A 17,910-nucleotide genomic window follows, 5' to 3' on the forward strand; every position below is an offset into this window, starting at 1 on the left:
ATTAAATATCATGTTCTACGTACTCAAACCACAAAATTCAGCTCAACAGCAACATCACAAAATAATTTTAAAATGAACATATCTTCACTATGAGTTTCTGATACAGAGTCTTGCGTGCTGGAGATAAAAATGTTTTTTTTTTCCTTCCCCGCACAGTGTTGCCATTGCTCGCTTTGAAATCGTTCAGTCTGTTAATTAAAAATTTGATAAATGTTAAAAAATATGAAATCGATAATAAAACAAATTTCAAATTCAAATTAGCGCTTCCACTTGCTTATACTCTATGGAAGATTATGTTATTCAAATTTTGGTGGCTCTAGGTACTGTTATTTTTCACAATGCGAGAAATATACATGCAGATTCTTCATTATTTAATTTCTTTGAATACAATACAGGGCAATAATATTTGGTGGCAACGATTTGAAGTGAAACAACACTTATCACCGCAAAATGCTACAACAAAATTAATATTTCTGGGCAAATTGCCCTTTTGGACTTAAAAAAAAAAGACTAATGTTTATTAATTAAAAAATAAAAAGATACATTTAGTTTATCTTTGAACATTAATCAGAAACTTTCTGTGTGGACAGCTGATGTCCGTAACATGACATCAGTAATGTATGTGCACGAATAGCTCTGGTTTTTCGATTGTTCAGTCAATGTGTATGCAAAATAAATTCAAGTTCACTATGGAGTTTGTGTGACCATGAGTATCTAAAGGCAACTCACACCGTGTCAGCACTTGCTTGTTTTCTTCTTCCAATCAATTACTATATAATTATACAATACAGCACTTTTTTTCAATTGAAGATCATAAGAGAATATTTCCCAGAATAAAAAATTAAGTACGACTCCCCCCCCCAAAAAAAATTCTGCTTAAATGCTACGATAAATCACAAGGTTTGTAAATAAATGAAGGAAAGGAAACAAATTATTGACATAGGAAAAGATTTGATGCTAAAATCTAAATTTCAGCAAGAGCAGCTCTTAAATTTTTGGTTGCAGATTCACACGGAACACCCAAAAGTGTATCACAGCTATAAACATTTTAATGCTATTCGGAACAATGTATTTCAAGTGAAAAATCTTTTTCAACGTATGGGAAAACACAAACAAATTAAATGTAGATATGAAATTCAACTGCAGATATCTATAGAGCTTGAATTAACAATTTGAGTAAAAAAATGCAAGTACACCTCACTCACTAAATATAATGTAAGGATAGATGGCAAGGGTATGTGATGCATGCCTATAAATTTGAAACCGTGAAAAAGGAATTACTATTTTTTAACTTACTCTAACAGTAAAATTTTTATTAATTACTTTAAATATGCAGCTTAGCATTGTAGTGTCGATTTTATTTAGAATAAAAAATTTAAAACAAAACTAACTACGTACTATCACGTTGCCTTTCTGCTTCTGCATACTGTTTAAATACAAGCATCATCAGCAAAATAATGCATTTTCCAAGGTGAAAGGGGAAAAAAAAAAACCATTTTGCTCATATTGTTCGACAACGAGAAAACGCAGCCCCAAATTTTTCTCTATCTGCATGCGCTGTTCTTATCGCATACTGTGGAAGTGCACTGTGTCGCAAACTCCTTAGCATTTAACTAGATGCAATTCATTATTACAGTTTAGGCATTATTATTAGACATTTATTATTATTATTCAAAGGCAAATTTTCTGCTTTGAAGTTCATACCGCTATGTAAATTTAAGTTTAAAGTTGCTTATTTTAAACATACATATTCTTATTTCTGAGCTTCATCAATGTTTTGTATGATAATGAACACATTTTTTTTTTTTTTTTTTAGTTCAAAGGGGCAATTTGCCCAGAAGGACTATTAATTTATTTTTGGCATTTTGCATTGAAATGTCAGGTCACTTTTCAAATTGTTGCCACCAAATATTAAAGCCCTATATTATATTTAAAGAAACAAAATAAAGAAGCATCTGCATAAATGTATGTTTCTTGCACTGTGATAAACTACTGTAGTTACAAACATGGATGATGTTGGATTAATAATGGCACAAGAGTATCCCCCAATGGAGTCCAATGAACTGTATGCTCATACAAACATTAATATGTGCCACATTCAGCTGCGAATTGGGTCTATTTGCTAATTAGGTATGACCATTCAATGCCTTGGCTGCCTCTACTATCGGTTTTACCACCTTCTTCCATTTTTCATTAATACTAATAATAATTCATGAACACTTGATAAGCAGTGTCATTTCAAACATACACATTTCAACCCTCACAGTATCCTAAACTGGCCTTTATCAAAGTCATTTAAATTAGCAGACTTCCCTGCTGCATGCATAAGTAAGTGATACATTTACTTAGTGTCCCTGGCAGACATGAACTAACATTTCCATGTTGTATATGCCTTTAATACCATTCCTGTGAGCACATTCACAGAATGAAAAGGTGGTTATAATATTTTGGCTAATTTGAATTTTTTCATAAATTTTCCCATCTAATTTATTTTTTCAAGGCTGCAGAACAAAATGTCGACCCTACTGCATAGATGAACGTCAGGTGATATTTGGTATCATTTTGTCAAATTAGATAAAAGCAAATGCCGGTATTGTCAGCAGACAATTTCTTGTCCTTTGGGATCTGCCTCCAATCTAAAAACTTATTTTTACACTGTAATTTGTAGTAGTAATAAAGTATCAATTACTGTAATAAAATAACGTAATCATTAACAAATACGAGTTTTAGTTTTTATTATTTTAAAACTTTTTAGCATTTTTTATTCCCAAATTTTATTGCCAGTTCCATGTAGAAAGGTGTTTTGGGGGAATCTCAAGTACAGTTGAAAGAAATTAGTTTAGGGAGTGAGTGGTTTGATTGAGTTGATTCCACTCCTTGTTTGATTCTTTCCGCTTTTCCTCTCATTTTTGCATACTGCTCTTGATTCACACTTGTTCCAATCACATACATCACTAGCAGTGAATCATTAAAAAAAAACATTCACTTCAGTCAGTGAATGGTTCCGATCTAATATCTTAAAGGAGCGATTCTGCCCATCTCTAATATATTTCTCTTGCTTCAGATCAAATGTAAGTAATTAAAAACTTACACCACTTTAGCATTTTAAGTACAAAAATTACCAAAAATTACTTTTTATGTTAAGATATTCAGTAAAAAGAAACAGTACTAGATGTAAACACAGATAAAATATTAAATTGAGAAAACTTCTTTAATCCGAGTTACAAGACAAAAAAACTGTAATTTACCTTTTTTCTTTCCATGGATGCCGCGGGGTACTCTATACACTACTTCATGATCCGAGTCATGAAGAAGTTCATCATGAAGATGGCCAACTGCTTCGAGTATGATACATGATGATATAATAAAACAAGCTAACAAGCAGGAGTTCATTTTTGGGAGTCTAGTCTAAGAATAACACAAGACATTTAGCATCATGTATGACGGCTAACATTTTTATTATTATACTTCATATAAAATCAAAAGTTTACAAGATACAACATACATATTACATGAAATATTAAATGTATCAAACTTTTTCCCTTTCTCTGAGTATATATCAGAGACTATTACTTTCATGCACAAATAACTTATACAGTAAAAAGTTGAAATCCTGATGTCCAATATCTGGAATGATCTAAAATCTAAAACTCCAAACCACCTACAAACATGCTTTCATGCATGCACATTTGATTCCCCCCTCCAAGCATAATAAAACATCTGGAGAGTCCCGATTCTTAATTTTACTTAGACACTAAATAAAATACCTTGTTACTGAAGAAACAATCATTTTAGCATAAATTTGTACAATGAGTAATTTGGCTCGGTTGCTGCATATCTGCTCGGCACACATCTCGGACCGAAACATTCCACATAGATACATCGTTGATCTGACGCCAATCTGACGAATCATTAATTATTTACTTTCCTTTCATCACCGCATGTTTATCAAAACATGACAACTAATGACTCATGTAGCGATGCCTAAACAATTTTTTTTTATGTTAGTAATTGAATAATAAAGGAGTATGGTAATCTTTTATGTTGACATTACACTTGGCGATGATTACAGATTTAAGTTAAATGCGCTAAAAAATGTTGACGAGAAAAAATTTATAATTTATCAAAAATTTCTTTCCACATGCTAAAAATAGATTTTGTTGATGATACTCATAGACTCAAAGATTACATTTAAAGCTATTTGAATTAAGAATAGAGACTGTATCAGGTGGGGATATCTAGCGCCGGCCCTCAATAAGGCTTAAGTATATGTGGGAATTTATTTATTCAGAACTCTGATAACCCTTAAGCATGTGCCCGAAATAGACATAAACAACTATAATAAAGTTGTCAGTAATAAAGTAACTATAATAAATAACTAAACTAACACAATTCAGGCTTAATTGTCTTAGTGCGTGATAGAAGCAAGATGAAATTTAACGGAACAACTTGTCGTTAGTCGCCAAGCTCACGATGCATAGCCAAATATGTATAGTGAAGGATAGCTAAACTTGATGATGATAGCCGCTAATTTTAAAGGTTTTTAGATATCGCAAAACAAAGATGAAATTTTCCAATTAATGGACTCTGTAAAGAAATGTGGAGAAGTGGTAATAAATGAAGTTGATATAAAAGAAGTTTCTATATCATGAATGGCGAAATCTGTAGTATGGTTCTAAATCCAGAAAATACCGCTACTGATAGTGAAGAAAGTGGCACAGAAGTTACTGAAAACGAGACAATTTCGATTGACAAGTTAGTCGGAATTCTCGAAACAGCAGATACAGGACTTCAAGAATATAACTAAACATGAGATTATGTCTGTCTAAAGAATTAAAGAGAAAGTATTAGCACAAAAAATGAAGCAACTTTAAACAACTTCATTGAAAGAAATGTTTAATAAGATAAACAAATAAATATTAAGCTTTTTTTCGGGGGGGGGGGGGTAAATTTTGATACTCTTTAGATCATAAATACTTCATTATTTCATGAATCACAATTTCATATTTTTAATTTTATAATTTCTACATACCATCTTACTAGATTTAAACTAATGATCTATTATCCAGAAAAATCTCAAATCTGGAATCACTGAAGTCTCGACAAGTCCGGATTTTGGACTTTGTACTGTAGTAGACGGATTTTATATTAGAAAAGGCAGAGAGAAAAAAATGTATATGCCCCGGACACAACCACCTGAACAAAGTTCATGTTTATATTTGGGATGTAAATTGATGAAAATATCTGGACAACTCTGTCTCTAAAAATTTACTGCTTGTAAAAAAAGTTCCAAAATTTTTCTATTTTGTTCTTTTTTCTTCTTATTGTATACAAAACAATACTTCTATATATTCTATACTAATTCTATTATTCTTGTCAACACCCCCCCCCCAAAAATCTATGTAAGGATTTAAAAACACTGGGAAACATCAAACTGTTTAATTTAATTATTACTTGTTTTTGCAATGATTTATAAAGCAATTTAAAATAGAATCCTAAGTTTTAAAAACCTATTTTGTTTTGAAAAGCAAATAAGGTGTTAACTTTATGATTAACATTCTGCAAACTGTCCTGATGTTAGATTTTTAACATATTATGAAATGAATGAGCTTTAACGCATGAGCTGCCTACTTTAGTTACTATTCCCTGAGTCTATTCATAAGACGGAATATTTGCTGAAGCATTCATACAAGATGTAGCAATGTTGCTGCATATTTTGTTTTGCATAGTATAATGAAAAATCGCATATCAACATGGGTCAGATAAAGAAGCATTCTTTTGGTGATGAAATTTTACTTTATTCCACCGTACTTACTGGGAATATATGCAACAACAAAAGTAAATATTTCAGTAATAGATAATACAAAAGCAATTAAAAACTAAATCTACATGATAATCACAAAATGTTATATTACTGAAACAGTATGAAGAGTTCTACTAACTGATAGATGAGAAACTACTGAAGAAAATTTCAAATCTCTCAAACTATCAAGTAAAATCATTTGGAAAGCAATTGTTTTTGAGAATCCAAATGCTATTTTGAATAATAGCATTGAGAGAATGCTTGACAGAATTTTTACGTTAACAGTTTAAAATAATAATATTTCAAACAAAAAGTTCTTTTTTTAATACTACCAGAATAGTTGCTCTGGATCGACTTTGGAAAAGTCAGATCATTTTCCTTTTGTGTTGCATCTCTACCCATTATTAACCCCTTGGATACATCTGACGTCTGAGACACGTCATTCACTTTTTTCCCCCTAGGAGCGGATGACGTGTCTAAGACGTCAAACTAAAAATTAAACTCTTGGGTACATTTGACGTCTAAGAGACGTCATTCACTTGTTTTCCCTAGGAGTGGATGATTCACATACTTAGCACGAAACATTCAAATGCTTATTTGATAAACACAGGCAAAAGGAGAAAAAATGAAGGTGGTGATAGCGGAAATATTATAAAACCGGCATGCTAGTGTGCTTCCCAGTTATGAGAAAATGTGTAAAGGGTTATAAGAAAACATTTTTTTATCTAATAGATATGGCATTTTATAATGCTCATGTTTTATATTCTAAAATCAACTGTACAACCAAGGCAGGCATTACTTCCTTTCGCTTAGCTATTGCCGCAGAATTGCTGGAGCAATTGTCATTGCCAAATTGTAAACGTCGTGGACACCCGTCAAGTAGCGATACACCATTTCGTTTGGCAGCGAAAAATTGGGCACACTTTCCTGAGAATATTCCGTCAACTAAGTCAAAGCAACACCCTGGAAAAAGGCGCCATGTTTGTTATAAGCATAATATTAGGAAAGAGACTACGTGGCAGTGCAAACAATGCAAAGTAGCACTTGCATTTACTTACTCGCTTTGAAAAATATTACACTCTGCATAATTATTAGTAATTGGTTTTCTGTTATAGCTTGAATTTATTTTATTTAGTTTTATTTTGTTGTTATTAATTTATTTTTGTTTTGCAATCCTAATTACTTGAAGACATCTTAATACTACATATGTCATCAATATTTTAGAAATAAATAAATTCTTATGTAAAATGTACTGCTTTTACATTCTACTCCAAGCAACCAAAAATTATATCCGTTCCACATGCAAATATTTTCTGAAATAAATCCGTACCCAAGGGGTTAAACCAAGTTGCTTTTCAAACTAAATATGGAAACAGCATTTTATAAAACACTCTGTAATTTAATATGCTGTAAGGACATTGGCTAATCTTTGGAATATGGTAACAGGTAGTTTGGCGACATTTTGGTAAGGCGATGAAGGTTACTAGGTAGGACTTTAGTAGTGTACATGGATAAAGTCAAGAGTGTGCGCAATGCCATTTTTTTGCAATTATGGGATGTTTTTTTAAGTGTAAATAGGTCGACGTGTACATGGATACCGTATATGTGCAATTATTAAAAATGCGGCAAGCAGTGGGCGATTCTGCCCTTTCTCCCAATTTCGCACCTAATCATAAACTAGCAGGTTGCTGTAGCAGGGTCGGTTGCCAAATTTTTGCCGTAAAATTGCCAAGTTATCATAATCCAAAGATTAACCAGGACATTACACTTCCAATCATACTGGAATTAAATATTCAAGGGCAATAATTGTTACTGTGAATGTTCTACCTCTATAACTGTGACTGTAACAAACTCTATCGCATAGATTTTGTAAAATGTGCTTGTAACTTTATTGCTTTATTAAACGTTTTCAAAATACTTCATCACGGTTGTGAATTCTGATGAATGAGATTTTAGCAAAGAAATTTAGCGCCATCTCAACTCAAAATAATTGCCTTAATACAACAGAAGCTAGATGTGAAAACGAAATAAATGAACATGCTGTTTCATCAAATACTTGCACAAAATAAGTGTACTTACATCCTTTGATTGTTAATATACCAAAAACCAGGAAAGAATATTTGGTATGCATTATAATAGTAGACTCAGGATGTCAGAAGAGCTATGTAAGCAAATCTGTGGCTGAGAAATTGGGTTTGAAATTACTAGAAGTAACACATGGTGGGATAGCTTTGGGGAGCATCTAACATGCATGTTCAAAACATACTGAGGTTGTTTCAGGAAACGCTGATCTAGATTATGAAGACCTATACACAGTACTCTGCGATGTTGAAAATATCATGAATAATAGACCCTTGACCTTCATGTCTGAAGATAGCAATGACCTTATACCCTTAACTCTTTTGCATCGGTCGAGGCCAAATTCTGTTACCCTCCAACATCTAAAACAGCTGTATATACAAATTTTTGTTAGAATGGATTTCTTTTCCCCATGCCAAGTAGAATTCTACATCATATACAATAAGCAAAGCAATTAGTTTTCTCTCAGGGATCATTCATAGGTTTGAACCACTGTGTGCAGTTTCTCCGCAGGATAGGATTGCATGTGAGCATCAATAGCTAAACACTGACACTAAACAAAGAGACAAGGTGCATTTAAATAATACAGCTATTTTTGGTCGCTTCAAAAGAATGATTGGAATGTCATTTAACAATTCCCAAAACCAATAAATCATGCTTTCATGCGATGGAGGAAAGCACCTGGTAGAAAAAGGAAGCAGGCGTTTGAGCGACTTCGCTGCAAGAATTACAGGAGTTAATTCCTATAATGTTTTTGCAAGAAATAAAAAAAGCGAGAGTTCCAGATTTATATCTAATCGATTCAATCAAGGCTAAAAAGCGTTATGCATATAGACAAAGAATCAGAACAACTCGAAAAACAATTTAGAATTAAATATTTAGAGCAGTTGAGAGAATATAACACGACCTCAAAAGAATACAATTTGATGGAAGGCAATATTATCCTTCTTGGAGATAACGTGAAAAGAAACAACTAGTGCTTAGCCAAAGTGGTCAAAATGTATCCTGGTAAAGACGGAAAAGTATGTGCGGCAAAAGTCAAGACCAAACATTGGACTTATGGAGACCTGTCCAGAAATTATATCCGTTACAAGTCAATAACAAACTGTTAAAGAACGGCGATCCCAATGTAGTGACCAATGATTGTAGTTCAACTCCTTATGCGAATGCTTCAAGTGATCCTGAACGCTTTGAAAGTAATGAGGTTGTCATTCAAAAATCATGACTTGAGCGTCCCTTGAATAAGACACAGTGAATAAACCTATGACTTTGAAAAATTATTCGGTTTCAGTTATAAATCTCAGATCATGAGCATATTGCAAATGTTCTCCTACCTCTGTGACTATAAATTTAACAAACTCTAAGTTTTGATTTCTAATTGTAGCCACGTAGACTTTTTGAGTTCATAGTATATTTTGTAAAATGCTGTAAAATGTGGTTGTAACTGAAATGTCTTCAAAATATTAGATCACTGTTGTGAATTTTGATGAATCTGAGATTTCAGCAAAGAAGATATACACCATCAGCAAACTCGTTTACTCAAAACAGAAGAAGAAACATCAAGGTTCTCAGTTCCTTTATTGAACATTTTGGAATAACTATTACAGATCAAGGGCTTAAAACACTCATCCGATAAGCAAAAAATCCCGATCATCAATTAATGCAAGAACTTCACAAACTCTAAAATTAATATTCATAAAATTACACATTTTTCAAATAACTTCCTAGTAATTGATATCTATGAAAAAAGCCTGTAAATTAAAAAAAAATTACAAAAATTACAAGCTATTTCTTCAATCAGCCAGCTAACTTTTTCTTACTGCAATCTTAACCTAGCAAGGCTTAAATTTAACCCAAACCTGGATGAAGCCATCTCTGGTACTTTATTTGAAAGACATAGTAACTCCTGCTGCACTTAGGCAAAAAGAAAAGTTCTGTCACTCATGCTACATTTCTTATAGCAGTTAGTAAGAGTGACAATGATAACCAACTGCTGCATGTATGTCTCACTTTTCCTGGCAAGAGTTAAAAATCTTAAACCACCATAGAAAACTATTCACATATCACTTCAGGAATGGAACAATTTTACAGAATGTACCAGTGTTACCAAAAAAGGCTTAAAGTTTGAAGTGGAAAAAAGGAAACAATGCTATACGAGTTTGACAATTTTATCTTTCTCATCATAATCTACCATCATTAATTTAATCATTTACTAATTTATCACTTAAAATAATAATATATTTTATTACTTATTTATGAATATTTTTACAATTTTACATTTCACTATGCATTGTTTAAATTACTATTATTTTATTATAGCTGATCTTCATAAACTGCCTTCAATGTAAAGACCTACAAATAATTGTTATACTTCTTATTTAAAAGCCCACCAGTGTCGAGCGGTAAAGTCGCTGAACACTGGTAGTTCGGTCTGAGGTTCGAATCCCGCAAACGGGCTGGCTGCATGGGCGTTTTTGTGGTTTTTCCCATGTGTTACGTGTACACGAGCCAGTTTCCCTTGGAAAGTCCTCCACAAAGGCATCCCTCCCTTTAGGCAGATAGCCCTAGTGTGCTTTGCCATAATTAAATAAACCAAACCAAACCAATCTTATTTAAAAAAATAAGGACTAAAATACAGCAAATTCTGCACATGTTTGACTTTTCTGAGAAACATTCTTTCACTTGCATTTCTACATATTCAAGTGCTGCTATAATGATATACTACGACATAATTACAATAGTGAGATCAGTTACATATCCATATACACAAGGAAAGCATTAAACCACATGTAGCTGACAAATTTTTATTGGGATTAAATAAGTATAGATGATGAAGCCAATGATAAATGATAACTGCAAGACTTGCAGATATTACCATAAGAAACTTACAGTTAAACAATGTAAACTAAGTAGTCTGAATATAATTACCTAAATTTCTTCATAAAAGTTTCATATAAAATTAAATGCAAGGTTTTACTTGCACCAGTTTCATGCCTACAGTATGTTACATATAACTAATATATACTATCAATACTAAAGCATATCTCTCTACTGTTTAATATCTTAGGCATTTGTCTGAAATTCTTTTAATCAACAAACATTAGCCCTCTTTAACTTCTGTCACTTCTGAAAATTACACAAAACTACAATTTATGCATATAATTAGCAAACTTGGCATGCTCAATGTCTGAAATAAAATTACGAGTTTAAATAGATAGTTTTCTAATCAGATTTTATCACAACTACACAACTACTTATGATCTATAAAGTTATGCATGAAGAGTTAAACATCCACACATAATGAAGACACACACAGCAGTGTTTTTACAAAATAAATTGAGATAAGCAGCAATAGGATAAGTACTATAGATCTTTAACTGTTACATGTAAAAGTATTAAATTGAATTAGTCATTTAACATTTTTAATAAACATGTAGGGGAAAAGAAGATTAAAAAATGAATCTGACAGTTGTTTGTATGACATGAAAGGCACAGAGATTTTAATATTTTCTCTATTTATTGAAAAGAATTGAATAGAATGAAATGCTCAATCTACAAATCTACTGTTGAAATGATGGGGGGGGGGACAATTGCATTCCGCAAACTCAAGTTACAAAACTATTGTTGAAATGATTGGAGGAGAGGGGTAAACTATAAACAACGCATTCAGCAAAATTACCATTAAATGCATGCCATTTCATTAGTTATCACTACATTCGTATTGGAAGTCAGATAAAACGGAAATACCTTCTGCTGTATATAGACAAAATAAAAATGCAACCAACGATTTCCCAGCTGATTTGTGAAAGATAAGGGTTTACGAAAAAATAATCTGCAGATCTAGTACAAAATGAAATGCATCAAACAAAGTAAATTCCAACCCTACTAACGTTAGTTTATGCTACTTAATTAAATGACAACTTTTCTTAACTTTTAAATTTCACATATGTTTGTTTGTATTTTATTCATTATTATGCCTAACGTTCACACAACCAGAGCTAAGAATATTGTACTACCGCAAATCGATAAATTGTAAGAACGGTGTGCAAAATGACTTCAGAATAACAGAATATTACTTACTGAATATGATAATAACACAAATGAATAAGTATTACACTTTCATGAATTTAACAAAAAATATGAGGAATACCGCTGAATTCTGAACAATAATACTTAAAAGTAGATATAAGATGTCCCCGTCTGGGGAAAAAGGGCAACTAAACCGGTTGAGGACTGGTGATATCTGGATCTAACCAGAGTGTACCAAAATCGTTTTTCCCCATATCCCTTTTTTCCCTCATAAAATCCCCATCTCGACATTTAAATAGAAGGACAGAAAATAGCTTGTCATCTTTTATTTTGAAGAAATTGAAGACATCATTTAATATTTAGAATTAGACTAATAAAACAAAACTACGTAGTTAAGTGCAATTAGTATAGTTGTGAGGAAACAATTTTTAATTCCTGACAAAAGAAGCATTAAAATATCACAGTCAGTAATAATTTCTAGAAATATAAAAGTACTTCTAGAATATTTAAATTTATTTTCTAACAATCTGATTAATTAACCGGTAATTCTACTTTTTTCTTCTTGTTTTAGTTTTTCTTTTTTAGGAATGCTTTTCCATTTCCACGTTAAAACGTACCATTTTCACGTTCTTGAAAGCACTTAACATTGAACAGAACCGTAGTTAGGATTTTCAGCGCCCGGGAAGAGCCTGAAGATATCGCACCCTCTACTGTTTGCCAAAAATGGAAAACCTTTCATTCTAAAGTTTTGTATCATCAGTTTGGCGTAACTTGGACGCTGTACCCTGGGACCGATATCCCCATTGTCCCCCCCTGCTACGCCACTACTGTAGTATCAGAGAGCTTTTAATCCCTCTTAAAAATACTTTCATGAAAAACTATGTAGGCTTTCATATGCAAATTACCATTTAAAAGCTACATCAAGTTAACCTACATCAATTACTCGGGAAGGAAACTTATAGTTAGTTCTAACAAAAAGTATTGCATTTAAAGTGCAGTGGAACCTCGAATCAGGAATGCCTCTAATTATAGACGAATCGACTTACAAAGAAATTGCTTGAAAAAAAAAGTCTCTGGTAACGAACAATTTCTTGAGTGACGAACGAGCAAGCCTGAAACAAATGATTTTCAAAAGTTTTTTTGAGACAGTTTCTTGCACAAAATTTACAGTCACAGACTTCTACAAACATCATTATAATATTTTCCTCTATTGCTTAATTCTCATTAATAAAGTCTCTCAAGAACTGATTTGCAATTCAAATAAATAAAATCAAATTTTGGAAAATTTATATTAAAAAATCTATTTAAAATGCGTAGTTCGAATGAATGAATAGGAAATTTTAAAACAATTATCTGAGGAGACAATGCAACACAAAAAAATTAAAATAAAAGTCTAAAAATTAAAAAATCACACAAAATATGAACTATGACTAAAATATAGTATAAAGAAAACTATTTGAAAAAAAAATAATAAAAGATGCACCTTTTATTTAAACTACGCAGTTCTAATGAGTAAATAGAAATTTTTAAAACAGTTATTTGAAAGAAACCATGCAACTTAAACAATTAAAATGAAATTCGAAAAAAAAAATATTTGAAATAATAACATAAAAGTATAATATAAAGAACATTGTTTGAAGGAAAGAACCAAGTGACTTTTTATCCTCTTACGCACAATGTAAAAAGGAAAAGGAAAAAAGGTTGTCATATGTTAAAAAGTTCGCCAAGTGAACTATTCTTGGCGCAAACTGAAGAAAAAGCGCCAATATAAATTTTTGAATTTCTCCGTAAGTATCACACCAAATTTTACAAAATTTAATAATTAGACATAATTTGCGTAGTAGGATCGAAATATGTAAAAAAATTGGTATGTTATTTCAGAAAAAGTCCGATTTTGTGTCAAAATACCTATGTTAGAAATAGTGCTATATATTGTTACGTTTTTCTTTTCTAACACCAGTTGTTACGGGATTTTTTCCCTTCACGTTCGTACGAGGTTCGTAGATTTGGAGTGAATAACGACGATACTTCATGAAGTATCGAAACACACTTTATTTACCAATATTAATCAGGACAGCTCCAAAACGCATTTACAGTCGTCGAAGATCTACTATAAACACGCTGACACGATCAGCGACACAGCCTCCAGGTTATCAGGCTATCACGGTGGAGACAGCTTAACGGCAAAGCACTAGAGTACAGCTCTCGACTCTGCTTGGTCGTTCTCGGAACTCCACGTACTCTCGAAACTTTCCCCGCTACAACTCACAATGCACTCGACGACACACAGAGCACAGCTGCCGACTCTTCGGTTCAGTCGTTCCCGGAGCTCAACACGCTCTCTCGACGATGCACTAAGCGCGATACACTACGAGACTCTTTCGGTGCACTCGACGACCCACTCGGCACTCGCTGCCCGGCTGTCAAGTCGATCGACTCCGAAGGGATTGACCTGCTAGACGAGACACCAACGTGTTACTGACTAATTCGCAACTCTAGATGAGGCACTGTCTGACTCGCCCTCTCAACGAGGCACTCTCTGAATAGCTCTCTCAACGAGGCACTTTCTGACTCGCTCTCTCAACGAGGCACTCTCTCTGTTGCGGGCTAGCAAAGTTTATATAGCTTTCGGCTTGTGTTCGAGAACATTCTGGGCTAAACTGATAAGAATTCGTTCCAGAAGTTTCTCCATCCGTCCATGGTATATCGTCAATTTTGTCGCCAAATGGGCGATTTCTCTCAAAATGTGGCAACCCTGCCTTCCCCTGCTATTTTATGGCAACCCTAAACCTGCTTTGCGGAAAAACTATCTCACGGCGCCTGTACATTTCGTAACAATATAAATCTAGGTACTTTTCCTTTTCGCCAGCGCAAATCTCGCCAAGCAGACTTTGTTGGCGACAGCATACAGTATACACATAAAAAATGTTAACGAATGTTAGCTCTAAGAATTTTTTATTCCGAAGGCAAAAACATTTTAATATAGTTTAAAATTTTGCAAACTGCCAATAAATAAAGACAATAAATTTGTAAAAAGACGTTAATATAAGAATTTACTATGCTTTCATGGTTCAACATCCTGATTCGCCGGCTCGTACCACGTGACTCCAAGTGGTCTCATCTCACGTAAACTACACTACGAAAATCTAATTCTCTCACTAATTATCTACATTAATTTCAAGTTAAATTTCAATTTGGAATACAAGTTTAAATACAAGAATTATTTCAATTCGTACGAATAGTTTACTCAGAAATTGCGTGAAACCGTAGTGCTTTACTTCGCTAGAATTAAGAATGAATGAATTTAACTCTTAATTTTGCCTTTTTTATATTTTCGCTATCGAGTGAGCGGTGTCATTGCATTCTAATTGACTTAATTACCGCGAATCGTCTTATAGCATAAAATTTAACTATCTTGTAAAAATTCTATGTAATTGTATGCCGATATTGAAAGAAACAATCAATCTGATAAGAAATGGTTGCGACTTGTTTTGAAAATGAGGCGTAAAAGGTTACCAGTGAAGATATTCCATTTGGCATCAGTTGTACCATTATTGGCAACTTTATCGTTCGCACCAGCAAAACGGAAAAGTACCTAAATCTAATATATATCCCAAGTCGCGCCTTCGCGACATGAAAAGCGCAATTTGAATTTTGTCAATCGGTCCAGTAGAACGGGAGATATAGAACTGTTCCATTTTTTTCCCGCAGTGTACATGTTAAATTAATGTTAAAATTTTAATAGTATTTTAACATAATTAAATAGATTAAAATTTCTAACGCGAAGAACTTTTTTCTTCCCCCCTGAGGTAAGATTTCATCATACTGGGGTCCGAAATTAGTACTTCCTACCATTAAAGTTGTTTGCAAATGCTATGCTTTAAAAATGATCTGAATTGCTATTTTACATACTTGATTTTCGAAAATGTCTTTTCGCTATGGTAAGTACTCTCAAACACGGATATCAATTTCCGTGCATATGATTTCAATTGAGCGTATTTGTTTTACGAAAGATATTTATAAATTGAGTTAAATCCTTTTCTTTAAACATCATTTTTAACATATCATCATTTTTCAAATCTGCCACTTACAACTGAAGGTCTGATGGAAGCTCCTGAATTATACAATGAAATAGCTATTGAAACATGGAAATACGTTTTTCACTTGCATCAAGATCCACAAAAGGCGCAACTTTAGTATAAGTTCATGAAACATATCCTACGCGGACATTCGGCAGTTTTTGAAAATTTTTACAGCATAAAAATGGGCAAATTTGTTTAATGTTATTTGCGTTTCAATCATTTTAAATTTTCGGCGATATGCCTTTACTATAGAATATATTTTACACATGAGTACTGTTTTCTCCTGTAATTCTAAACTGAATTCTTTGGCATATCCCACGACATCTGTGACAAATGCTACTTTTCATAGCCATTTGTTGTTTGATAATAAAGGTGGCCAATTTTACGAATTAAGAAATGTATCTATGACATCTTTAAATTTGAAGAATCTCAACGGAACTTTCTTGTAGCTGAGCCATCGAACAGCTGTATGATAAGGCAAGTCAGGATATTCAGCTTTCGTTTCTAATAAAAATTCACGAAACTGGCGACGGTTAAGTCAACGAGAGCGAATGAAGTTCACTACTATTACAAATGGTTCATAACACGCTACAGATTGAGGTAATTCCGACAAAGAGTTTGTAGAGACATTAGGTTAATTGGAAGCAGGCGAGATGAAAAATTAGCAAACGCCTTCGCCGGGAATCGAACCTTATAAGCTTGCTGGTGTATAATACAACGAATTATCAAAAGTTTTAAACATTTAGCATCTTCACAAACCTTAAAAAGTTGTCTAACTATTCCTTTCTCCGTTCCACATATTATTTCCACCATCAATTGTGACACATTTTTAACTGATTCCATTATAAATTGTACTGCGTTTGCGGTTTTTCGACTTCTTTGAAGAAATCTTCACCCGCAGTTATTCCACGCAGACTATTCATTGAAGTTAACTCTTCAATCACTTAAAGTTCAGCATTGCCCCTCGATTAAACACCAGCAATTGGGCAGTATTAGTAATATCTGTCGACTCAATCAAGAGCCACTGAAAACCGTTTGAAATTTTTTAGTCTTTTAATTATCTCGATGCGGCTCTCGATATCCTCAAGGTCTTCTAATAATTGTTCTCGCCGAAAGACTGACAGAAACATATCTATCGAACATATCTATTTTGTTTTGGGTACAATTCTTCAGCTGCAACAAGCAAACATGATTTAATTAATTCACCATCAGTAAATGGTTTTCCTTTCGTAGCTATTAAATGAGCTATTTTTTTTACGAATAAATTGCATTGTGATGACCCATTCTATTTTAAACTTTCCAGTTTTAATGAACGTTGGTTTTCTGTGAGGTTTGGATATCGTGTCGCGTGCTTAGTTTGGTAATTACGATGTATACTGTACTCATTTCGCACAGCTATTACGTCATTGCATATTAAGCATAAAACGTTATCATTTAATTCTATGAAAAAATAATTGGAATTCCATTTTCTATTTTAAAATCATGACATTCGAGGTATACTTTTCTCTTCTTATTTGATTTTAGAAATGACATGTTAACGGTAGGTAATGAATAAAATAAAAAGAACAAAATATCGCAGAGTACCTTGACAGACGATACAACTCTCACCGCTATGGCAAAACTGTCAATGTGCTTGCGCGGTGCGCAATGCACAGGCATTCTGTTCTGCTCTGCGCAGATATCGCCGCGATATCACGCAAAGCGCGACGTTTCTGGCTCACTACTTAGGGCTCAAATACAGCTCCAATTTTCAATGGAAGGAGCATGTCAATCACATCAGAGGCAAGACAGTGGGAATTATTCAAAGTCTCACTCCACTTCTCTCTTTGACCTCTAAGCTAGACTTAAAGCGCAAAAGGTACATCTACTATATCTTTATTATACGGCCCATCTTTGCCTATGCGGTCTCCAGCCTGG

General features: G+C 33.2%; 1 protein-coding gene across 2 annotated transcripts in view; it reads right to left on the reverse strand.

The window, feature by feature from the left end:
• Window positions 1-12,122, reverse strand: part of LOC118185833 (uncharacterized) — a 36,619-nt gene extending 24,497 nt beyond the window's left edge. The window contains exons 1-2 of one of the 2 annotated variants that reach the window (XM_035355747.2): window positions 11,963-12,122; window positions 3,249-3,408 (exon numbers count right to left, since the gene is read on the reverse strand). In XM_035355747.2, the coding sequence (XP_035211638.1) occupies window positions 3,249-3,393 (145 nt within the window). In that variant the 5' untranslated portion in view covers window positions 3,394-3,408; window positions 11,963-12,122. Of the gene's footprint in view, window positions 1-3,248; window positions 3,409-11,629; window positions 11,649-11,962 lie in introns of those variants that run through there. The other variant, XM_085809436.1, reaches the window with a different exon arrangement.
• Window positions 12,123-17,910: the final 5,788 nt, after the last annotated feature.

The sequence above is a fragment of the Stegodyphus dumicola genome, chromosome X2 (genome assembly GCF_044657685.1).
Source record: "Stegodyphus dumicola isolate Sdum_Otavi_A_Nest chromosome X2, ASM4465768v1".
In the NCBI taxonomy this organism is placed as follows: Eukaryota; Metazoa; Arthropoda; class Arachnida; order Araneae; family Eresidae; genus Stegodyphus; species Stegodyphus dumicola.